The sequence below is a fragment of the Cricetulus griseus genome, chromosome 4, assembly GCF_003668045.3.
Source record: "Cricetulus griseus strain 17A/GY chromosome 4, alternate assembly CriGri-PICRH-1.0, whole genome shotgun sequence".
In the NCBI taxonomy this organism is placed as follows: domain Eukaryota; kingdom Metazoa; phylum Chordata; class Mammalia; order Rodentia; family Cricetidae; genus Cricetulus; species Cricetulus griseus.
This window is the reverse complement of record NC_048597.1, coordinates 215,386,535-215,412,226: the sequence shown is the minus strand read 5'-3', so window position 1 is coordinate 215,412,226 and position 25,692 is coordinate 215,386,535. Positions and strand designations below refer to the sequence as shown.

Here is a 25,692-nt window from a genome sequence, read left to right as displayed (position 1 = left end):
GCCTCCTGAGTACTGGGATTGTAGGTGTGTGTAACCAAGCCACCTTTTTTCCTTCATTTTTAGAGTAGAGGAGCTCTGTACAGGTTACAACATTTCTTTCATTATTTTTCACTTAAAACTATGTGGTGCCTGAGCCCCCTTTTTGTTATATTCTGTGATTGGCTTGAGAGGGCATCGAGAGCCCTGTACTTTTGTGAAGATAAATGATGTGCCAATCAGTTTGCTGGAGGTACCCAATTGTGTTGTTACATGTAGATTACAGAGTAGTCTTAATAGAATATTTATTATATAAATGATGAAAAGGAGGTTGCTTTCTTTCCTTCCTGTCTTTCTTTTGGTCATTTAACAATTGTATACTCCATTTATTTATTTATTTGGCAATGGAAGATATTTTATGACATACTTGACTGTTTTTGCTCTTCTTCTCTAATATAATTAGGATTTTTTTTTGTTTTCTTTTTGTTTTTTGTTTTTTCCATTTCTTTCCTCTGTGTTTTTCCGAGTCCAACACCTTAACCACTTGGCCATCACAGCTGCTCTTCTCTCTGTGTTTTTGCAACGGGGTTTTACTCTATAGTTTAGTCTAGCCTAAAACCATGATTGCCTGGAAAATTCTGTATGCTTTATTTCTTAGGTTGTCATTCCAAGAACTTCCTGCTGTACAGTGCATTAAAGAAGAAAAACACTTGTCCTTTTTACGGATTTTACTCAAACTACCAAACAGGGAATCCAAAACTAAAAACAACACTTTTCTCACCCTCGAGTAACAGGAACAGGAAATACCCATGGCAAACAGAAATGTAATTAAATTCATCCGATAGATAAACAGCAGTGGTGTGAATATGTATGCATTGTTTTGATGTCATAGATGTGTATGCTGGTTAGTTTTGGTTAAGTCGACAAAAACCTCTGGGAAGAGGGAATCTTAATTGGGGAATCACCTTCATCAGACTGGCTACAGTAAGATTGTGGGGATATTTTTCTTGATTAATGACTGATGTGGGAGAGCCCAGTTTAATGTAGGTAGTGCTGCCCATGGTCAGGCGATCCCGGGTAATATAAGAAAACAGGCTGAGTAAGCCACAGGGATCAAGCCTGTATGCAGCATTTCTCTGTGGTCTCTGCTTCAGTTTCTGCCTTGGCTTCCTCTGATGAGGGACTATAACCTGTAAACCAAATTAAATCCTTTCCTTCCTGAGTTGCTTTTGGTCATGGTCTATTTGCCATAGCAGTAGAAAACATAGCTAAGAGAATGTGGAAACTGCCTCAAAAAGCCATCTTATTTATTCCATTGCTGTCATTAGGTTGAAAACAAACAAACAAAACTGCATGTTTATTCGAGGCAGGCACTCTGCCAGGGAGCTACATCCCCAGCCCCACGGTAAACTTTTTAATAATTCAGAACATTGATTCTTATTGTTGGCTATTTTTCAATTCTTATACCATGAAATATTTCCCTCATTACCCTCGAGAATATTAACATATTTAACAATAGTTTTGCAATGCTATATTCATTTTTCCTAATTAAAAAAGTCTTTTTGCTTTAATTTTCTGTGTCTTGGTTTTCCCAAGACCGGGGTGTATGTTTACTGTCTTTTATTTTTACTTAAATTAATCACTAATTTTATGGAAATTTAACTTCTAAAGATCTGTGGTAGAGCATGGTGTGGTTTATATTTCCTTGAATTCAAGAGACTGATCAGGAGTTTGAGGAGGGAGAGTGGGGGAGGCAAAGAAAGAGGGAAGACAGAGAAAGAAAGGATGAAAAGGAAGGAAAGAAAACAAAAGATCTGTAGTACAGAGAAGTCTGAGGTAGAGCAGGGACCATCTGGGAAGGAACCACTGTCCACAGCATCTGAGTGAATCCACTGGTCACTAGAATAGACTGGCTCACCAGTCCCAGTCCCAGGAAGGAAGCTCAGGTTTTGAAGCCTCTGAAAGAGTATTAATACCTTTATTTTTTCTTTTGAGACAGGGTTTCTCTGTGTAGCTTTAGAGACTATCCTGGCACTCACTCTGTAAACTAGGCTGGCCTTGAACTCACAGAGATCCACCTGCCTCTACCTTCCGAGTGCTGGGATTAAAGGTGTGTGCCACCACTGCCTGGCTGAGAACCAATACCTCTTTTTGAGGTAAAGATACCCACCAGGGGAAGAGATGTCACATCTCCAGAACTGTATTTTGTTTTGAGAAAAAAGGATATAATCTGCATTTTATAATCATAGGTTTAGATTTACATCCGGGAATGTTAACATTTAAGATTTTATTTGAGCACTATGACAGGAGTAAAAGGCAGATATAACTAGCCTATTAAGGGCTGAATTGAAATTTGAACCCAAGATTTCAGAATTCTATGCCACAGATTTTTTCTCCTTTATAAAATTTTATTTTGTACCGTGTGTGTGTGTGTGTGTGTGTGTGTGTGTGTGTGTGTGTGTGTGTGTGTGTGATGTTGTCAGAGTGTCAGAGTGTTGGCACACAAGGTCCCATTGTGGTATGGATTCCTTCTTCCACCATGGTCTCCAGGGACTAAACTCAGGTTGCCAGGCTTGGGCAGCAGTGCTGTTTTATCTGCTAAATCATCTTGCCAGCTCCACAGATTCTTTTATTACTCCTTTGCTTTGAGTGGGATTTGTCAGTACTGTATGTCTAGCTTGAAATCTGAGACAAAATCTAGAGCAGTGGTTCTCAGCCTTCCTAATGCTGTGTTCCCCACACAGTTCCTCATGTTGTAGTGATCCTCAACCATAACATTTTTGTTGCTACTTCATAATTTTACTTTTGCCACTGTTATGAGTCATAATGTAAATATCTGTATTTTCCAATGGTTTTAGGTGCTATTATTATTATTATTATTATTATTATTATTATTATTATTATTATTGAGACAGGGTCTCAACTCCTTAATTGGCCTGGAGCTCACTATATAGACTAGACTGACCATGTCCAGCATATTGTTCTTTTTTAGAAAGACACTTAGGACAGAGGAAAGAAACTGAATTAGCAGACATTTATTAAATGGCTTTTTAAACCGAAAGGAGTTGTGTTCACTTCTGTTCTCTAAAGCAACTAGGAAATAATCTGCAGGGAATTTATCAATTAAAAATTTGTGTTTGTGGTATATATGATATGTGCATCTGTGTAAGTGGAGATTGACCTTGGAGTGTCTTATTTCAATTGCTCTCTGCCTTATTTTTTGAGACAGGGTCTCTTCTTGAACTTGGAACTCAAGGATTTAGCTAGATTGGCTAACTGGCCAGAGAGCTTCCAGACATCTCCCTGTCTGTATACCCTACACCAGCACTGGTGTTCCAGATGGGTCTGGCTGTTGCATGGGTGCTAAGGGTCTGAACTCATGTTGCTAGGCTTGTGGAACAAACATTTCATTGATTGAACCCCCCCTTATAGAAATGGGTATCTTGCTGTGTTGTCCAGGTTAGTCTCTAATTTCTGGGCTCCCACCTGAATCTCCACTGTAGCTGGGCAACAGGGTGCATGAACTACCATAGTCAGCTTAACATTTAATGTATAATAACATTCAGTAGACTTCACATTTATAGATGATTTTATCATGCAGTATACTTTAGAATATACTTTAGAAGTATTAAAATGCATTGTAAACATGGTAATATTTTCAGTTTAACATTTAAAATGTTGGTTTTTTTTATGTGTATGTATTTGTGTCTGCCAAGTGTGTTACAGTGATGACAGAGGCCAGAAGAGGGTGCTCTTCTAGAACTGGAGTTCCAGGCAGTTGTGAGCTGCTGGACATGTGTGTGAATCTGAACTTGAGTCCTCTGGAAGAATAGCACATGCTCTTAACTCCCGAGCCATCTCTCCAGCTCAATGTGTAGCATTTTTTTTTTTACATACAACCTAAAATATGACAGTCTGAAAAGAATGGCCATTGAGGTTGGAGATACCTTATATTCATACTTGGTGCTGAATTTTAACTTTCAATAGCCTTTGGATCTTCTTATGAATTCTGTGTCTTTATTTTTGATAATAAAAAATGTTTAAAATTATTCCTAGTATGTAAACAGCAGTTGGCCTGCTATATTAGGGCTTTGTTTTCAATGTTATGGTTTTACTGTAGTGAATAATTCTGTTTAGGATTCTGTTCTCAAGTCTCTTGCATCACCCCCCACCCCTTGCAAATTTTGTATAGAGAAGCAAGATTTTGTAAAGTTTTTCAACATAGTCTCTGAAGACCTTTTTAATCCCTAATATAGCAGAGGTCTATAGCAGGGATGGTGATACCCCCGGAAGATCTTTTATTGTACAGGATTGTTTTAGCTATCCTGATTTTTTGTTTTTGCATATGAAGTTGAGTATTGTTCTTTTAAGATCTGTAAAGAATTGTCTTGGGATTTTAATGGGGTTGTGTTGGATCTGTAGATTGCTTTTGGTAGGAAGTGTTAATCCTACTAATCCATGAGCGTGGGAGATCTTTTCATCTTCTGATTTCTTCTTCAGCTTCTTTCTTCAAAGACTTGAACTTCTTTGTCATATGGGTCTTTCACTTGTTTGGTTAGAGTAACCCCGAGATATTTTATGTTAATAGTGGCTATTGTGAGGGATGTTGTTTCCCTGATTTCTTTCTCTACTCATTTGTTGTTTGTATATAGGAGGGCTACTGATTTTTTTGAGTTAATCTTGTATCCAGTCACTTCGATGAAGGTGTTTATCAGCTGTAAGAGTTGCTTGGTACAATTTTTGGGATCACTTACGTAAACTGTCATGTTATCTACAAGTAGTGATACTTTGACTTCTTCCTTTCTAATGTGTATCCCCTTGATATCCTTTAGTTGTCTAGCTCTAGCCAGAACTTCAAGTACTATATTAATAAATATGGAGAGAGTGGACAGCTTTGTCTTGTTCCTGATTTTAGTGGAATTACTTTGAGTTTCTTTCCATTTAATTCAATTTCCTCATGTTATAAACTTTTAAAAGTAGGGATTGTGCTACAGTTACCTCAGTGTTCTTGGAAGATAGAATTCAATGCCAGGCATATGGAGGGCTTCATGTGCTTGTGAATTCAATTGAACACTTTAATTAGTGTGGCATTACATTTGTTTTTTGATGACTTTTGAGATGTTATTCCATATTTAATTTGTTCACAACCAACTAAATTCTAGAACTTCTTTTTTCTAGAACTTACTTCATTTGAAACAAAAATCGAACTATGTATTCTGAGTTTATACATAATATACATAATACCAAATAAAAGATGTTAAATGTTCCTTTTTATTTTTTTTTTTTTTTAAGACAGGCTTTCTTTGTGTAGCCCTGGCTGCCCTGGAACTCACTTTGTAGACTAGGCTGGTCTTGAACTCAGAGATCTGCTTACCTCTGCCTCCTGAGTGCTGAAATTAAAGGCATACACCATCATTGCCTGGCCCTAAATGTTCTTTTAAAATGTTTTATTTTTATTTTCATCACACTTAAGTTACTGTACTTGGTTTATCAGTACAACTTCTCAAATATTTTTGAAGGTTAAGTTTGTGATTTTTCTCATCTTTCTTTGATAATTTATCTATATAATTAATAAGACTTTGTTACCAAGTTGCTTGTCTTTCTGCAGATAGCCAATAAAAATATTAAAAGACTTTAATTTTCAATAAACACTAGAGGGAAGTATTTAGTGTATAAATTGTATCTTTGCTATGTTATATTTTCAGTGCAAATAACCTGGATGAACATTTCATGACAGTGCCAGCTACACTACCTTTGTGAATCTGACAGTGCTTAGGGCAGGTTCCAGACTATGGTCTATGGCCAAGGTGTTTTATTGAGGAAGAAAGATGTCGCTGAGAGGCGTATGTGGACTTACTCTTAGTTATGGGGTATGTCAAAGAAATATTAGTATTGAAAAGAGGTTAGTCCCATTTTCATCATCATACATAGGAAATGTAGTGCTAAAATTTTCTTGACTTTTATTTCTGACTTTCTTTCCACGTTCCACATTGCTGTAGTTTGGACTTGGAATATTCCCATTCTCAAGGCCCATGTGTTAAAGATCGCTGGGCTATAGGGAAGTGGTAGATGTAGGCAGGGCTTTGTGAGTAGTCCTCTGGTTAATGGGGATGAGTTTTTGGAAAGACTAGCAAGGACCTAGCTGTTCCTTCCTTTTCATTTCTTGCTTCCCAACTTTGAGTAGGATATAGTAATCTGGGTTGACAGTTACTGTCAGTCATTCAGAGGTTGAAATGTGTCATCCTGTGCCCTCTTGGTTTTAGGTTTCTGTTGAGAAATGTGCTGTTACTTTGATGGTTTTCGTTTTTATATCTGAATTGGTGTTTCTCTTTTGCAGTTTTCCTTCAGTAAACTTTGTTTTGTATATTAAGTTTTGATGGTTAATGTTGTCAATTTGACAGTATCCAGAATTATCTTGGAGACAAAATTCTGGACTGTGTGAGTTCCAGACTGGGTACCTTGAGGTGAGAAGACACATCCTTAGTTGTGTGTGGTATATTTCATGGGATGGGTTCTTAGACCAAATTAAAACAGGAAAATGAGGTGAGCACTGACTTTGATGTATCTCTACTTCCTTGTTGTGTGATATTTTGATTGTGTTCTGACAAATAAAGCTTTCTTGGAGTCAAAGGGCGAAGTTAGCTATTAGCTGACCATAGAGATTTGGAGGATTGTAGAGAGAGGGACAGGAAGTGGTAAGGCGGGACTGAGACAGGATCTTGGACCTTTTTGACACAGGAACTGAAGAGGTAGGAAGCAATTGGTGGCTGCTCCCTGTTCTCTGATCTTCCAGGTTCTTACCCCAATATTTGACTCCCAATTTTGTATTGATAAAGATTAATTAGATTAACACTACATTTCCTGACTGCAGATACAATGTTCTAGGTGCCCCATGATCATGACTTCCCTGAATGGATGGACTGTACTCTCAAACTAAAGCAGAGTAGCTCTTCCTTAAGTTAGTGTTCTAGTTTTATTTCTGTTGTTATATTAAAATACTCTGACAAAAAGCAACTTAAGGTAGAAAGGGTTTATTTTAGCTTACAAGTTTGGGTTACAGTCCGTTATTTTGGAGAAGTCAAAGTGGCAGAATTCACATCACATCTTTAGTCAAGAACAGAGAGAAATGATTGCATGCATGCTGCCTACTTGCTTATGTTTAGCTCAGTTTCTTCACTCTTACACAGTTCGGGACCCCCTACCTAGTGAATGATGCCGCTTACAGTGGGCTAGATCTTCCCACATTAAATTAATTAAGACAATCCACCACGGACATACCCACAAGTAACCCAGTGTAGATAGCCTCTCAGTGAGAATTTCTGACTTGGTGATTCTATGTTGTGTCAAGTTGATAAAGTTAACCATAGTTGGTTTTGTGAGGTATTTTGTCACAGCAATTAGAAAACTGTTTTGGCAGCAATATGGCATGGAGAAATTATTTTCTAGTCTTATTTGGTGTTCTAAATGCTTCCTAGGTCTGGATGTTTGTCTCTTTCCCTAAGTTTGGAAAGTTTTCTGCAAATGATTTTATTCAATATGTTTCTGTGTATTCTCCTTCAATGCCTATGATGCATTTGGCCTTTTAATAGTATCCTATAGATCTCACATGTTTGGTCTATGCTTTGTTATTAATTTTAGTATTTACTGGTTTGAATGTTCTAATTCTTCTTACTTGTCTTCAAGCCCTGATACTTGATACTTTTTCCTATTTGATCTGTTCTCTTAGAAGGCTGTACTTGAGTTTTTGTCTATTTAACTTTTTAAATATGTTAGTAGGATTTTTCTAGTATTTCTATCTCTTTATTGAAATCCACTCTCATGTCTTGTATTTGTATAGAAGATTTTTGCTTTCTACAATTATTAGTAAATTAAAGTATTTTACATTTTGTTTACTTAATTTTGTCTGTATGTTTGTGGACACAAATTTGCAGTGGTGTGCAAATGACAGTCAGAGGACTGCTTAAGGGAGTTGGCTCTTTTCCACCATGAGCATTCCAGGGATCAAACTCAGGCTGTCAGGCTTGAGGGCAAGCGCCTGTTCCTTCAGAGTTGTCTTATTTCTGGTTAAGCACACCTGTAGCCAGCCCTTAGGAGGCGTGTTTACGGTGTCTCTCTACACATCTAGGAATTAAAAAAAAAAAAAAAAAAGGTTTGTTTGATTTTTTTTTTTTTTTTGAGACAGGTTTTCTCTGTGTAACAGCCATGGTTATCCTGGAACTTACTTTGTAGACCAGGGTGGGTTTGTTTGATTTTTTTTAAGGAGAGAGAGAGGGGGAGAGAGGGAGAGGGAGAGAGACACGGAGAAGGAGAGGGAGAGGGAGAGAGAGAAAGAGAGTGAGTGAGTAATGCCCACAAATGCCGGAAGCTTTGGATCCTGCTGGAGCTAGAGGTGATTATAAGCTGCCTGAAGTGGTTGCTGGGAACCCAACTTGGGTACACTGTAAGAATAGTATTTGCTGTTAACTACTGAATCGTCTCTCCAGCATTTTTTTTATATTATTCTTGATTTCTTTGGTGATTTACTGGCCATTAAAGAGTATATTGTTCAATCTCCAAATATTTGTTTACTTTCTATAATTTCTCTTACAATTGGTGTCTGGTTTTCTTTAATTATCCGATTAAACATAAATTTTTTCAAACATTTTCTATTTGTTAAGACATGCTTTAAAGGAATGCAGAGGTGGTTCCATGGTTAAGAGCACTTGTTGCTCTTACAGAGGATCTGTGTTTGGTTCTCAGCACCCACATGGTGGTTCACAACCATCTGCAACTCAGTTTCAGGAGATCTGATGACTTCTTCTAGTCTCTGGGCACTGCATAAATATGGTTCATATACATACATACACTCATACATAAAATAAATATAAATTTTTATTTATTTATTTGCCAGGCAGTATTTACTTCTTTCTTTGTTTCTTTATGTATTTATTTATTTGTCATGGTGGTACATGCCTAGTAGGATTAACCCAGCACTCCAAAGGTAGAGGGAGGCAGATCTCTGTGAGTTAAAGGCCAAATTTATGGGCTAGAATGAAGTCTATTGTGTATTCTGTACACATTGTGTGTCTTTACCAGTTGTCTTAGTTACCTTTCTATTGCTGTAAAGAGACACCATTGCCAAAACAACTCTCATGAAAAGAAAGCATTTAGTTGGTGGCCTGCTTGCAATTTCAGAGTGTTTGCCCGTGATCATCATGGCAGGAAGCAGACAGGCATTGCACTAGAGGAGTAGTTGAGAGCTTTACATCATGATTTGCAGGGAGAGGGAGAGGGGAACACAGGGACTCTCTTTCTCTGTCTCAAACACATGGGTGTGCTCTCTCTCTCTCTCTCTCTCTCTCTCTCTCTCTCTCTCTCTCTCTCTCTCTCTCGCACAGTGGGCCTAGTATGGTCTTTTGAAATATCAAAGCTTACCCCCAGTGACATACTTTCTCTAACAAGGCCACACCTCTAATCTTCCCCAAACAGTTCCATCAACTGGGGACCAAGTATTCAAACACAGGAGCCTATGGGGACCATTCTCATTTAAATTGCCATGCCAGTGAAGCATTTTTCTTGGTGGTAATAGATAGTTGAATCTTGTTTTTAATGCAGTCACCCAATCTGCATTGGTAAATTGAGGACATTTGCATTTAGGGTTATTACTAAGAGATGCTTACTAATTTTTGTAATTTTGTTGGCTTGTTTTTTTTTTTGGTGGTTTTCTTTTTTCCCTTAGTAGTGTTAGGAGTTTGCTGGTTGACTGTGTTGAACATATGGATTGCTCCCTCTTTGTTCATCTCTCATCAAGTTTATTGTTTTCCTTATGCTTATGATTGAGACTGTTCTTTTTTAAATTTATTTATTATGTGTACCGTATTCCTCATGCATATATACCTGCATGCCAGAAGAGGGCGCCAGACTTCATTATGGGAAGTTGTAAGCCACCATGTGGTTGCTGGGAATTGAACTCAGAACCTCTGAAGAGTAGCCAGTGCTCTTAAACACCGAGCCATCTCTTCAGCCCTGTTCTTACTTCTTTGTGCTTAGTTTTCCTTTAAGAATCTTGCAGTGCTGACTTGTCATGAACTGCCTTAGTGCTCATTGTTAGATGTACTTTATTTCTCCATCAATTTTATTTATCTATTTATCTACTTAATTATTTTATTTTTGATTTTTTTTGTTTTTTTGTTTTTTGTTTTGAGACAGGATTTCTCTGTGTAGCCCTGGCTATCCTGGAACTTGCCTTGTAGATCAGGCTGGCCTTGGACTCAGAGATCCTCATGCTTCTGCCTCTTGAATGCTGGGATTAAAGGTGTGTGCCACCATCCCCAGGCCTCTCCATCAATGCTAAATGATAGCTTTGCTGGTTATAGTTATCTTGGATGGCAGTTACTTACTTTTAGGGCTTGACATACATTGCTGCTTTTGTGACTTTAGATTGTAGGTGAATGGTCTGATAGTCTTATGTATTTGCCTTTGTGAGTTGGTGTTTTCCTTTATATATTTGAGTATTGTTTGTTTTCTGTTTCTGACATTTTGACTACAGTATGTTGTGGAGAAGTTCTCTGATCATGTCTTTTTGGGGTTCTAACTCCCTCTTTACTTGGGTGGTCATTCTTTTCTCTATATTAGGGAATTTTTTCTGTTCCAATTTTATTAAATAGACGTTCCATACCTTTAGACTTCCCAAGAATGACGAAGTTCAAGAACTTAGAATGAGAATTAAAAACAGCCCGGGTGGTGGTGGCGCACACCTTTAATTCCAGCACTTGGAAGGCAGAGGCAGGCCGATCTCTGTGAGTTAGAGACCAAGCCTGGTCTACAAGAGAATTAAAAATATTCTTTATTTGTTTATATAGAAGCAATAAGATAAAGTCAAAATGCTATTTATTGTATAATTGAAAGAAAAAAGAGAACACAGTATGAGAGAAAAAAGGAAAGTAAAATGATAATGGAAAAATGATTACTCAATGTTAAAAAATTCAGAAGCAGAATTAGAAGAGTATATGATGGCAAATAAGAATATTTCTAGTTTTTTAATCAGTTTTGTTTTCTGAAGTTTTCCTCCATGTTGCTGACTTTATCATTTATATTGTTGATTTTCTCCTCCATTTGGTAGCTTTCCTCTGTTGTTTTCTTGTATTGTATTGAATTTGGGTGTGGGGGAGAGGGGATGCTGCGTTTTGGGTGTGTTGTAGGAGAGAAGAATAAAGGAAAAAGAAGAAAAACAAAAAAATAAAATAAAAGTAAGATAAAATTTAAAAAAGAAAAGAAAAAGCCCAGATATGACATTATGAGACAAGGAACCTCCAAAGATGCCATTAAATTCACTTTCTGTTGGCATCTACTGCTGGGCATGTAGCCTACACTTAAGAGTAGTTTGTTTCCCCCCAATAAGACTCCCTTGGAGAATTTGGAAATGATTATCAGTAAGAGATAGTTTCTAGGTTAGGGATGGGGTTATGTATCCCCATTTTTCAGTTCTAGGATCCCATCTGGTGCAGACCTGTGCATTCTGGCTCACAGAGATTTGTGAGTTCATGTGTGTAGGTCCTACTTGATTTAGAGGGCCTGAATCCCTCCATCCTCTCTGACTCTTACACTCTTTTCTTTATCCCCTTCTGTAAGGGTTCCCTGAACCCTGAGGGGAGGGATTTGATGGAGAAATCCCATTTAGGGCTGAGTGCCAAGGCCTCTCATTCTCATTCTCTGTATAATGTCCAGCTGTGTGTGAGTCTCCGTATTTGTTCCCATCTGCTGTAGGAGGAAGGTTCCTACCTTTAATCCCAGCAGAGGCAGGTAGATTGCTGTGAGTTTGATGCCTGGTTTATATAGTGAAAGCCAAGTCTACATGGTGAGACCCTGTCTTGAAAAAAAAAAAAAAGGATTTGTTTGTTTGTTTGTTTGAGACAGGATCTCACTCTGTAGCCTACAATAGTCTTAACTCTTAGTGTTTCACCTTCCTCATGCTGGAATTCCAGGTGTGAACCACCATGCTCAACTAAAATGATTAATTTAGATCAGTAAGGCAGTTTGTAGGTCTCAATTTCTTTTGATTTTCTTTTTGATACGATTTTGCTGTGTTCTCTAGATTAGCTTGAACTCAACTATCTTTCTGTTATCAGACTTAGGGTCACAGTTTTCCCCAACAAGCCAGGTTCAGCCTCCTGTTTTCAGTATACCAATTAGAATAGCCAATTTAATGGTGAAAAGCAGAAAAAGGAGAAGAGCAACAACAAACTTCAGTCACCCATCTTGTGGCTCCTGACATGTGGTGTAGGTGTCAGGAGAGCATTAGGGTTTATGCAAATCTGAATAGTCCTGTTGAGGTGTGGTCCGGTCCACCATTGACCCATCATTTTCTCTTCTGTAAGGTGGTTTGACAAGTTGTAAATCTCCTTCAGGGTCTTGGCTTCACAAGTGCTGGGATTAAAGTCAGGTGTTACTATACCTTGTGTGACTTCATTTCAGTTCTGACAACTCTCTGCCTTGTCTCTGAAAGCATGAACTATTGGGTAGTTTGTTCTCTTCTGTCTCATCTTGATATGACAAGGTTTGTCAAGGTTGGTGTGATTTGATCCCACATTAGAGGCTATAAGTGACAGATGTTAAGGAGTTAGTGCCAGTGAATCCTTTATAGGTAATTAAAAGCAACTAAGAGTGTAGAAGAAACGATTCTTATGCCAGCAAACACGAAGTCCATTCTGTTTGTCCTGTGGATAATGCAATGGTATCTCAAAAATATTGTTCAGTTTCTTTGTCAGAAGAAGTACTTGTGCAGCATGTTAACAGTCTAAGGCTTTACAAATAAAACACAACTATTAAGATCAAGTACTTTTTCAGAATTAGCATTCAGTAGTTACAAAGCTTTATGATAACACAACCAACAAGAATAAAGATTTTAAAATTAAGTACTTGTATATGAACTTATCAGTGTTCAATACCTTTTAATTATCAAAAGGTCCTGCTTGGAGTTCCTAGTCTTAGATCTTGTTTAATTGCCGTTTCTGAAGAGAATAGTCATGATATAATTAAGAATGCAGAGACATAAATCCTGGAGAAGATTGGAAGTTACCATTTTTGTAAATTGCTTCAAGTTTTCTATCACAGAATGGGTATATAATATTTATGTGAGACAGCCAGTGATTATTAACATGTTAGTTCAAGTGGGACACTGAGACTGATTGTTGGTGGTAAAGAATTTATTAGAAGAGTTGTTAATGCCATGGCCAAATAGGTAGGTAACAGTATGGTAGGGACTATGAAGAAAGTTTAGGTCCCAACAACAGAGACAGTTGACTGATTTTCAGTCAAGAGATTGGAAAGGGGATGAGGGGCAGGACGTGTGGCCACTTTAATGGAAACTTACTTCCCCGGGTGAGATATCCTGGTACCTGGAAATCAGTTAGTTAGAAATACACAGTGTGTCAGTAGGCGCCTGTTGGTGTCTGTGAGAGGGGAAGTGTGATGAGAAATGCACATGCATCTATTTACGGGGTATTAAGGATTTATAAAGATAAGAAAGTGGGGACATACACTCATGAATACAGGATATGGTACATCCAGTTGCAGAGAGTCCTTGGAAAACTGGGGAGTGATCACTCACTGCTTCATGACACCTGACCAGGTCTTCACCACTTGAGAGCATAACCACCTTCTCTGCTTCCTTATAAGAGGTTATATAGGTAGACAAGAAGATGACCCAAGGTCATGGGTGGAGCTACAGGGAAGGGTTACTGATTGTAATTGTGTATTATGGCCTGAGAATTACATTTCTTCTTTTCTTCTTCTTCTTCTTCTTCTTCTTCTTCTTCTTCTTCTTCTTCTTCTTCTTCTTCTTCTTCTTCTTCTTCTTCTTCTCTTCCTCTTCCTCTTCCTCTTCCTCCTCCTCCTCTTCTTCCTTCTTCTTCCTCCTCCTCCTCCTCCTTCCTCCTCCTCCTCCTCCTTTTTTTTTTTTTTTTTGCCTCTATAGCTTTGGAGCCTGTCCTGGAACTGGCTTTGTAGACCAGGCTGGCCTTGAACTCACAGAGATCTGCCTAATCCCTTGCCTCTGCCTCCCAAATTCTGGGATTAAAGGTGTGTGCCACCACTGCCCAGCTGGAACATTACATTTTTATACATAGAATTACAAAGCTTTTTAAAAAAATTACTTTTACAAAAATTTATGGAACAGTATGAGTTATTAGAGGCAGGTTGTATACAAGTACATGTCATATGTACAATAAGAGTTTATTGTTTGTCAGAGCAAATCATATATGTATGCATATATATACATATATATATATGTATATATATACACACACACATATATATGCAACACACACATACACAATATGAGTTTCAAATAGCACGATTGTTCAGATGGCAGTTTTTTCCCTCAGATGCCTTTTGTCTGTATGACATTAAGAAGTCAAAAGTATACCATATGTAATGAAACCTTAAAAAATGTTAAAAAATTAGTTTACATATATAAATGTTTGCCTGCATGTATGTCCTTGCACTATATGCATGTAGTGCCCTTGGAGGCCAGAAGAGGGTGTTGGATCCCCTGGAAACGGAGTTACAGATGGTTGTGAGCACCATGTGGGTGCTGGGACTCATACTTGGGCCTTTTAGAAAAGCAGCAGTACTCTTAATCACTGAGCCATCTCTCCAGCCCCATAATGTAACTTTTTTTTTTTTTACATTAAATAGGTAGTCTCATCATTATCTATTTTAAGAGGTTCCAGTTGTTTAGTATCTAAGGGAACTAAAGAAAAATATTAGCAAGTCAAGTGGAGCATGAAGAGATTCCATCATTTATATCAGTTATTGTTTTAAGGGAACTGAGTTAGGTACAATTGCATGGATGGGAGGGATTTCCTTGTTAGCCTTCCATAACTCACACTTTCCATGAGTTGTCCCTCATTCTCATCCAGGATACTGGCATAGGGCTGCCTTGCATTTCTGTGTGCCCAAGGGGAATAACTCAAGCTATTCAGCCTGACCCAGGGCCAAGGGAAAACAGGGCTATGTTCTGGCCTGCTGTACCCATTGCTCAGAGTGGCTCTGGTTGCAGTTTCAGTTATTGTCAGCCATATTGGCTGCTGAGAAGGCCCTGGGCTGAGCAACAGCAGTTACTGGTTACTTTGAATGCATTAACTTTATGTCTGGTTTTGTAAACTTTTAAAATAATATATGAAGTTCAGACACATAGCTAATGTACTTCTGAAAGGCATATAGATAATAGGGTATCATTTTAAAGTAGTTGCGCATAAGTAGTTATTTAAAAGACTTTAACACAGATACTTAAATGGATTTCAGCTTTGCTAAGGTAATTTCCTAAGTAATCCAAGTCTGAAACATTAAAAAATGAAAAAAAAAAACCCCAACAAAACCTTGTCTTTTAAGTTAAACATAAACTGTTATTAGCAGAACAGTATTCATATTTAAGTTTTAAAATGTCATAAGATGGCATGTAGCTATTTAGGGGCACAGACTGCCTTATATTTTTCTCAGGTTTCCAACAGAGAAATTTAAAAATAACCATCTATATTTTCAGAGCCAAGAAACTGAACAGTCAACTTTCTCAACATCCTTATGACTCTCAACTGTTGATAACATGGTTAGTGGATGACTAGAAAAGAAAACTGAATTTTTGAATGTATTTTGGGCATTTGCTACTTAATTTTGAACCTTGAAAGATTGAATTTTATCTAATTTTTAAACTCATGAGTATTTTTAAGACTTTTGCAAATACCAAAATGTTAAAAAAAACTAATACTTTTTTTCCTGTAACAATAACCAGATGAAATTTGTCATTAAGTGGTATTCTAAGTAGTTTAACAAAATGAAAACTTGCAAAATTGGTTGAATTGTCACCTTGTAATTTCTACTGAAATCTCCTAAATCATATCTACATTGAGCTGATAATTCAATATGCACAAGTACAGCAACATTTCCAAACCAGATAACAGGTCAGAATATTAAAATGTTGTTGAGTCTTAGGGTAGAGTGATTGAAAAGTAAATGGTATAAACCACACAGACAGATTTATAGAAATTGGATTTTGTAAGAAAGCTTTTGCTTTGCTTTTCCTAAGAGACTTCATACCTAGCTATGTAAGTTTGAACTGGACAGTACATTCAATTCTAGTCATTAGGACAGTTCTTTAAAATAGATTACACAAAAAGGAAGGAGGGGTAGACTGCAGCTGTTTCTTAGCAGTATCCATGGTTCTGTTTAAATGGATAACAGATGAGTTTAAGTTAAAACTGTAGATTTTAAAATTAAAGGACACAGGTTAATGAAGATAAATGTTAATTCTAGAAGTGTTTTTGTCATTAAAAATATTAGTTCATTTTTAGAAGCGTTTACATATAGCACATCTGACACCTTAAGTACAGAATTATAACAGAAGGATGAAGACACAGTGCTGCAACTTTAAATATGTAAAATAACAGTCTATTGCAAATAGGTTTCATATACCAAGAAAATGTAACTATTTGAGCAAAAGGAAAAATGGAGGAAATGCTCAGGCAAAGATGAGAAGGGCTGCTGGTCTAATGCCTTGTACCACAAGAATGGGGTTCTTTTATCAGAAAGAAAAAAGGAAAAAATAAGCTCTCAGATTGAATTGATGTTGAAACTGTTATATGCTGCTCATAGCAGTAAATATAACCAAAAGGTAAACAAAATCACCAGTAGCGTTTTCTTCATATTACACCTGTCTGAGTTACATAGTGTAATTTATCTATGTCTGTATCACAAGAACATTCTGTCTACAAATGTAAATATTGAGTTTTACAGTTCAAAATCAGAGTCCAATAATCTTTTTGTGAACTACACTGGTTTCCCCTTTTCCCCAACAGCTGCTACTTAGCCTGTCTGCCCCACTTCCCTTTTCTCTTAGACTCAAACCAGGAATCATACACCTAGACCAACGAGCCAGTTTGTTTCCCTTTTCTCAAACTCCAACATGATCCTTTTGTTTCCTTTTGAGTCCATTTCCAAATTGTCCCACCAACTAAGGATAAGAACCACCCATCACTGTTTTCTATTTTCTGGAAGACAACTTTGGCTGGGCCAGGCATTGGACTTTTTCTTTTCTCAGCATGAGTTTCTGGGGAATTCCAGTTTCTTGAAGTGCATTATTTGAGTAGTCTCACAGCACGAGGGACACAGGTGTCTCTTTGGAATATCTTCATCTACGTCTGGCCCATCCCACATCTGCCTTCTAAGTGCTGAAAGGATAATTTGTGTCACATATCTAGTTCTGTTTATTTCGTCAGTGGTGCTTTGCTTTGTTCCTTTGGTGGCAGTTTTATGTTTTCCTGATTATTTGTGATCTTTTTTGGCTTTGGCCTGAATTTGAAGAAATAAGCATTTCTTCCTTGTCTTTACATATTTGCTGTGTCATGGCAAACACTGTCATTCTCTTTGTCTAGAGAGTTTGGGTGGTCATTTGGCAGGTTCTGCAGGTGATCTTGGTGATGGTCTTGGATGACCTGGTCTTGTGCTTTGGTTAGCATGTAGGTGGTGGATTCTTTTTTTAGGGATTGGTCTGGTGCCTTAGTTCTCAGGTGTGGGCCCAGAGCCTGATTGATACTGGTCTTCAGCCACATGTCATGGAGGCTGGCTTTGTGCTGGGGTCATTCCTTAGGTCTTTGGAAGCTAGCCTAGCATAAAAAGGGTCATGAGGGCTGGTATGGAAGTCAACTTGTAGTCTACAGTAGTATTCACCAGATAATCTGCTGTGGTAGATCTTGAGTTCCATCCATAGATTCTGTTCTGATCCCTCACCTTAATTCTTAGCCTGCAGGTTGGCCAGTCTGTTAATGAGGGTTACTAACACACTTGCTCAGAAAGTGAACCTAGGTCATGCTGGGGGACAGGAAGAGTTTTTATACATGAAATGTTTTTGTATAGGAGCACACCACTCAGGAATAATAATTTTGCCACAATGTATGTAACTTTCTGACTTATTGATACTACCTTTTACAATATATTGATTGTTACACATTAAAACAGAAATTGTTGAGTAATGTGGAGTTTATATTTGAAAATTCAATGCTTAATTCAGTAAGTCTGACCATAAATATTTTAGAAATACTAACTGCTATGTTTATCTTTGCTTTTTTAGTGATATGCAGCTTTCGAGGATCTGTCCCTCAAGGACTGGTCTTAGAAATAGGAGAAACAGTTCAGATTCTTGAAAAATGTGAAGGTAAGTGCTGTCCTATAAAACACCTAAATTTTGATCAGTTATGGAAGTGTTATTCTTGTGCTAATGGATTTTTAGCAATCTTTGTGAAGTCATTATTAACCATATTAAATATTATTATAAAATTTTTCCTATATGTATAAGTTTTTGGTTTTAATGTAGTAACAGACATTTCTGGCCATCAGAATACTAATTTTACATATAATGTCAAATGATTACTTTTAATTTCTTTTATTTATTTATTTTTTATTTGAATTAGAAGCAAGATTGTTTTACCTGTCAATCCCAGGTCCCTCTCCCTCCCCGTCCTCCCCTACCACCCCTCCAAAATAAAACCCTACCTATCACATATCCTTTATGCTCACCATGGAGGGTGAGGCCTCCCTTAAGGGATCATCAGAGTCTATCATATCCTTTGGGGCTTCAAGCTCTGTAATAGAGCTTGAAGTCAGGGATGGTGATGCCTCCAGAAGTTCCTTTATTGTACAGGGTTGTTTTGGCTATCCTGGGTCTTTTGTTTTTCCATATAAATTTGAGGATTGTTCTTTCAAGGTCTGTGAAGAATTGTGTTGGGATTTTGATGGGGATTGCATTGGATCTGTAGATTGCTTTTGACAAGATTGCCATTTTTACTATCTTGATCCTACCTATCCAAGAACATGGGAGAGCCTTCCATTTTCTAGTATCTTCTTTAATTTCTTTCTTTAGAGACTCAAAATTCTTATAGTACAGGTCTTTCACTTTTTTGGTTAGTGTTACCCCAAGGAATTTTATGTAGTTTGTGGCAATTGTAAAGGGTGATGTTTCTCTGATTTCTTTTTCCACAAATGTATCATCTGTATATAGTAGGGCTACAGATTTTTTTGAGTTAATCTTGTATCCTGCCACTTTGCTTACTTTACCAACAGCCAAAAGAAAAAAGGGATGGAAACCCACACATAATTTCACCACCACCACCAAATCCAAAACAAACAAGAATGAACAATCAATGGTCATTAATTAATGACCATTAATGGTCTTAACTCACCCATAAAAAGACACAGGTTAGCAGAATGGATAAGAAGACAGAATCCATCCTTCTGCTGCATACAAGAAACACACCTCAACTTTAAAGACAGATGGTACCTAAGAATTAAAGGTTGGGAAAAGATTTTCCAATCAATTGCAGGGGTAGCAATCCTAATATCCAACAAATTGGACTTTAAACTAAAATCAATCAAAAGAGATGAAGGAGGTCACTTCCTACTCATCACAGGAGAAATCCATCAGGATGAAGTCTCAATACTCAATATTTATGCCCCAAATATAAAGGCATTCACGTTTGTAAAAGAAACATTACTAAAACTCAAATCACACATAAAACTGCACACCCTTATAGTGGGAGACTTCAACACCCCACTCTCACCACTGGACAGGAACACCAGACAGAAACTCAACAAAGAAACAAAGGAACTAATAGAAGTTATAGATCAATTGGGCTTAACAGACATTTATGGAACATTCCACCTAAATATAAAACTATGTACCTTCTTCTCAGCGCCACATGGAACCTTCTCTAAAATTGATCACATACTTGGCAACATAGCAAACCTCAACAGGTACAAAAAAAATTAAAATAACCCCCTGTGTCTTATCAGACCACCATGCTTTAAAATTAGAATTCAACAACAACATGAATTGCAGAAAACCTACAAACTCATGGAAATTAAGTAACACCCAATTGCACAATTCCTGGGTCAAGGAAGAAATACTTTTAATTTCTTACACATCTACTTTTATTTATCTGCATTTGAGTGAATTGTGATTGGTTCCATTTTGTTTTTCTATCAAATAGATATTTTTATTTGTAATAAAACTAGACATATGCTTGTCTTAGGATTTCTATTGCTGTGAAGAGACACCATGGCTATGGCAACTCTTCCAGGAAAACATTTAATTGGAGGGGTTCTCTTACAGTTTCACAGGTTCAGTCCATTATCATCATCGTCGTCGTCGGGAACATGGCAGCCTGCAGGCAGACCTGGTTCTAGAGGTGTAACTGAGAGTTTTATATCTTGGAAGCAAGAGGAAGTCAACTGAAAGATTGGGCAGTATCCTGAGCATAGGAAACCTTAAATCCCGCCCCCACAGTGACATACTTCCTCCAACAAGGCCATACCTACCCCAACAAAACCACACCTCCTAATAGTGCCACTCCCTATGAGATTATAGGTGTTGGAGGTAGTTCTTCCTGCCAGCCTGGTCCCACAGCCTTGTCAGCCCCAAATGAACAGACACTATATTAATTATGAAACTGTTGGCTGATGACTAGGGCTTCTTATTGGCTAGCTCTGTCTTAATTATTAACCCATTTCTATTAATCTTAGACTAGGGCTTCTTATTGGCTAGCTCTGTCTTAATTATTAACCCATTTCTATTAATCTTAAGTATTTCAACGTGGTCTTATCTTACCGGAGAAGGGTCTGGACCTCTAACTCCTCTGGCAGCTCATGTGGTGACTGCTAAGCATCTCTGCAGAGAGGAGAAGAGAGCGATTCCCTGTTTGTCCCTGCTTGTATCCTGACTCTGCCCACATCACTTCCTGTCTGGCCAATCAGCCAATCAGAGTTTTATTCATTAACTAATAAGAGAAACATATACAGAAGAACATTCCCCATCATATAGGGACCAATTACATTCAAAACACCACAATGCTCCAGTAAAGTTTCATTCTACTACTGTCTTTTCTCTTATAAATGTGATCATTTTTACTATATTTATGCATTCTGAAAATGTATTCTGAAATCTTTCAATAAAGTCAACTTAGAAATTATATGGAATCAAAGCATTAGCAAAATTAGGCTTCAATGTGGGTCTTTTAACAATGGGGAAATGATTGGTTTAAGGTTATAAAACTGCTGTTGGACAAGAGGCATGGACTCTGTGATGTCTTGAGGTCTACTGAGAGCATGATAAATATGGTTGATAACAATATGCTATATTTTAAAAGCTATATTATTACTTTAAGTGTTCTCAAAACAAAAATAATGAATATGTGTGATATAACATGTTAATTGGTTTAATTTAGCCATGCCATTGTGAACATACTGTATTATGTATCATAATTGTGCATGACTGTATTTATGAGCTAAATAAATGAATGGAAAATAAAAGAAGGCAAGGAGGGATGTAAGCCCTTAGATAGAAGCTTTGGCATGTTTAAGGGATGAAGGTGAAAGCTACAGACAGGTACCAGTGTGAATAGGCTGACACATAGAAGGAAGAGGGTTCTCATGCGCCACTGCATCACTGGGAACAACAGTGCTTAGGAAAGCTTGAAAAGAGATGTAAAGGCTCAGAGCCCCTGAATATCAGCTAGCTATGCCTGGTCTCAGAAGTAGCTAGTGTTCTTCCAAGAAGGGAGATAATTTCTCAGCTTCTGTCTTTCCAAGGGCAGTGCACACCGGGCTCCCAACAACTGAGCCACCAGGAGCACAGTTTATTTGTGTTCAAAAGCTAGAAGGGACTGATCAAAATATTTGTGGATAACACACTATATTCTACCCTTCTGTGCCCCCCTACAGTATAAGCACTGTAACTAACATTTAATAAAATATTACTAAGTGCCAAAAAAAAAAAAAAAACTTAAACCGCCATCTTGACTAAAGATGACCACATGGAAATTAGAGGTACTATCTTAGAAACAAGTTTTTCAGTTAAGATTTAAAATGTTAATGCTTCTATATATTACAGAAAGACATTAAGAGAATTTAATTTTTAAAGCCAGTTTTTAAAATGTTTGTTTTTTAAAAATGTCTTTTTATTAATGTTTGTACTTAAAGAGCTTCAATTTAGAATCATTTTTAAGAAAATAACAAAAACAAAAACAAAGCATTAGCAAAAAAATAAGGGCACTGGGGAGATAGTTCAGATGTTAAAGTACCTAGTTCTCACACATGAAGATATGAATTTGGATCTCTAGCATGAAAAGCTGGGTACAGTACTGTGTCTGTAGCCCTAGCAGGGGGGCACAGATAAGCAGATAACTCAAGATCAGTGGTCAGCCAGTTTAGCTGAATATCTGACTTCCAGATTCAGTGAGGGTCTCTGTCTCAAAAAATAAGGTGGTGGGGGCTTGACTTATCTTTCAGGACTCAAGTTCTGTTCCTAGCACCCACATTAGGCTCACAACCACCTGTAACTCCAGCTCCATGGGGATCCAACACCTTTGGCCTCTGGTCATCTGCATTCTCATGCATAGATCCACACACATACAAAAAAGAAGGAGAAGGAGAAGGAGAAGGAGAAGGAGAAGAAGAAGAAGAAGAAGAAGAAGAAGAAGAAGAAGAAGAAGAAGAAGAAGAAGAAGAAGAAGAAGAAGAAGAAGAAGAAGAAAAGAAAAGGTGGTGAGTGATTGAAGACAACACCCGCATCAACTTTGGCCTCCATGTGTGTGCTCATATGGTATACACAACCACTTGAACCAATGTACTTGTATGAGCATTTGCACACATACATGAATGAACACACACATTATCATACACACAAACACACATATAAAAGCAAGAAAACATACCAAAAAAACTAAACCAAAAAATAACAAAATTGATGTCATGGGAAATAACTTCAGCACCCTAGTCTATGTATTTAGCATGACTAGAAGTCACTTCTAGTGGAAAGGAACTGTTGTGTTGTGGGCATGTGCAAGGACACTCTGATCCAGTTTGGCTGTTATTGTGAGATTTTGTAAACACAACCTGACTTTGGAAACATACAGGTTTACTAAGAAAAATTGTTTAAATTAGATTTTTTTTTTTTGAGATTTTTTTTGGAACTCATCCTGTAGACGCTAGCCCGGCCTTGAACTCACAAAAATCTGCCTGCCTCTGCCTCCCAAGTGCTGGGATTAGTGGTATGTGCCGCTGCTACCACCTGGCTTAAATTAGATTTTTAAAAAGTTTATATATATAAATGTCTTGCCTGCCTGTGCCCTGGTATCCTTGGAGGTCAGAAGAAGTCATTGAATCCCTGAAACTGGAGTTATAGGTAATTGTGGGCCACCATATGGGTATTGTAAATCAGATCTACAATAATAAGTGCCCTTTATTGCAGAGCCATTTCTCTCACTTCTGTAAGCGTACTAGTTTAGTAGTATACTTTTTTGGAAAATTATCTCCAGTGGAGTACTCATTTTAAATTTTCTTAGAAGTATAAGTTAACATTTTTTCTTGGTAAAAACCAAAGAAAAATAAGAGGGTAATTTTCTTTTTTTCTATTATATTTTGTTATTTAACATTCTGATCAAAGGATAGTTTTTGAAAAAAATATAAAAAATTATAGAACTAAATTCAACACAACAAATCAAGATGTATGAAACACAGTGGAGAAAGTTCTAAGAGGGAACTTAATAGTTATTAAAGTGCCCACATTAACAAAAAGCAAGACATCAACTAAATGCCTTCTCATGGTCTTACAAAAAACAAGAACCCAGAATAAGCACATGAAAAAAATAATAGGGGGCTGAAGACCTGGGTCTGTAGTTAAGAGCACTACTGCTCTTGCAGAAGATCTAAGTTAAATTTCTTCTTCTTTGTCTTTCTTTCTTCATATGAAAGTATATGGTAAGTCCATGCAGGATGAAACTTGCCTGGGTTCAGATGAAATTTCTCTGTTGGACTCAGAGTGTGATTTAGTGGCAGTGTCCCTGCCGAACACATTCAAAGCATTTGGGTCTCATCCCTAGCACTGTTCAGAAGAAAATGAACAGTGACAACCACATGATAAGAACAAACAAGATATGAAAATAGGTTAATAGTCAATTTAAAACAAGAATCTTTATAGCACCAGTAAGAATAGCAAAGAAAGGGACAAAATAAACAATGAACTAAATATGAAGATGAAATATTTTAAAAACTAGTTAAAAATAAAAAGAGGTATATAAGGAAGATGACAAGAGAAAAATCTGTTTGAAGAATAAGGGTAAAAGAAAAATAAAAAATTTTAAAGAAAAGTTCACATCTGTGTATTCAAGCTAAACAGGTAGAACAAAATATAATCTTAATAGTAAAATTATATGAAATAAAGTAAAAGTCTTCTGTGTGCCAAGGAAGTTAGTTGTATCAGAAAAAATAGGTTTTCTTTTTTTGTAAAAGTCTATTCATCATATATATTTAAATTGGAGTCAAGAGAAAAGTTTATGCACTTTCCATAGTAATATTGGTATCAATTACATAAGTCACAAAGATACATAGAAATAGAAGAGACATGATAGCCACAAAATGTCCATACTACTGAAATTCTATGTGATGTCTTTTTTTACAACAATTTGTATAATAAAGTTTAGAAAAAAATAAAATTCTGAATTTTTTGGAAAATATTTTTAATTAACTTTTATTAAATTAAAAACAATCTTATTTTACATATCAATCCCAGTTCCTCCCATCCCTCCCACCTCCCATCCACTCCTCAGGGAGGGTGAGGCCTCCCATGGGGGATCATCAAAGTCTGTCACATTTGGGACAGGACCTAGGCCCTCCATGTATCTATGTTGAAAGAGTATCCCTCCATAGGGAATGGGCTCCTAAAGCCCATTTGTCCACTAGGGCCACTGGTTCCACTGCCAGAGGCCCCATAGACTGCCCAAACCCCCCAACTGACACCCAAGTTCAGGTTTTCTCAACCTGTGCTGAACTCATGATCTTCCAGTAATCTTTTAGGCCTTGTGCCCCTTGTAGAAAACTGAGACTATGGCAGCTTCCTTTCTTTAGTGCTTACCACTGAGACTTTTGTATTAGTTACTTTAAACAAATCTAGAAAGAAGGGTTCATTTTGGCTCACAATACACAGGTGCTTAAGTGATCCAGTGTTAAAGAGTTCGTTTATCCAGAGAGATCTAAGTGTAATAAATATTGATGAATCCTTTTATTTTTTTCTTTGAGCTGAGTAAACCAAATGTTGGCATAATTATTTTGTTTGCAGAGAGAGAAAATAATGAGTTCTGTCTTTGTGTCTCTCAGAGTAAAACAATTAGCAGACAAGGTCAATCACAGTTTAGTCATGATTTCCTTTTGAGTTTTTTTTTTTTAAATGCTAATTTTCCATTTGTTTAATTTGGTTTTCTGGTTCCTGTCTTGCCCTACTGTAATGTTCAGGCAACAGTCAGTAGCAGGAAAATACTTAACTGTATGAGTCACAAATAAAAATGAAAGGAACAACTTTATAACTACTGATATTATAAAAACTAGATGATACAAGAGAATAATGGGTAGATTCCATTTTGATTAGGTTCAACTGTACTTGGTGGATACATATTCCCTGCTATTTATTGGTGACATATGGATACAGTTTACAACTTTTCAACAAAAAGTACTTGTAGCTGTAAAACTTTCTTTTTATTAATAGAGGAAATTATTTTATGTATAGAAATCATGGAATTTGAAGTCAGAGTATTATTTCAAGTACATTGTGTAAAATATCTCTAAACACTTAAAACTGTGTCTGCAGTGTATAATGAGTGCAGTGGACTTGTTATGTCCAGAAAATGTCTTTTTTAT

At 37.0% G+C, this 25,692-nt stretch overlaps 1 protein-coding gene across 6 annotated transcripts in view; it reads left to right on the top strand.

Annotated features, from left to right (window-relative positions):
* The window catches only part of Dock3 (dedicator of cytokinesis 3), a 309,043-nt gene that overhangs the window by 2,906 nt on the left and 280,445 nt on the right, over positions 1–25,692 (top strand). For all 6 annotated transcript variants that reach the window (XR_003485121.2, XM_027414437.2, XM_027414435.2 and 3 more), the window contains exon 2: positions 18,080–18,163. Coding sequence is in view for 5 of the 6 variants with exons in the window: in XM_027414437.2 (XP_027270238.1) it covers positions 18,080–18,163 (84 nt within the window). In the remaining variant the exon portion in view is untranslated. The remainder of the gene's footprint in view (positions 1–18,079; positions 18,164–25,692) is intronic.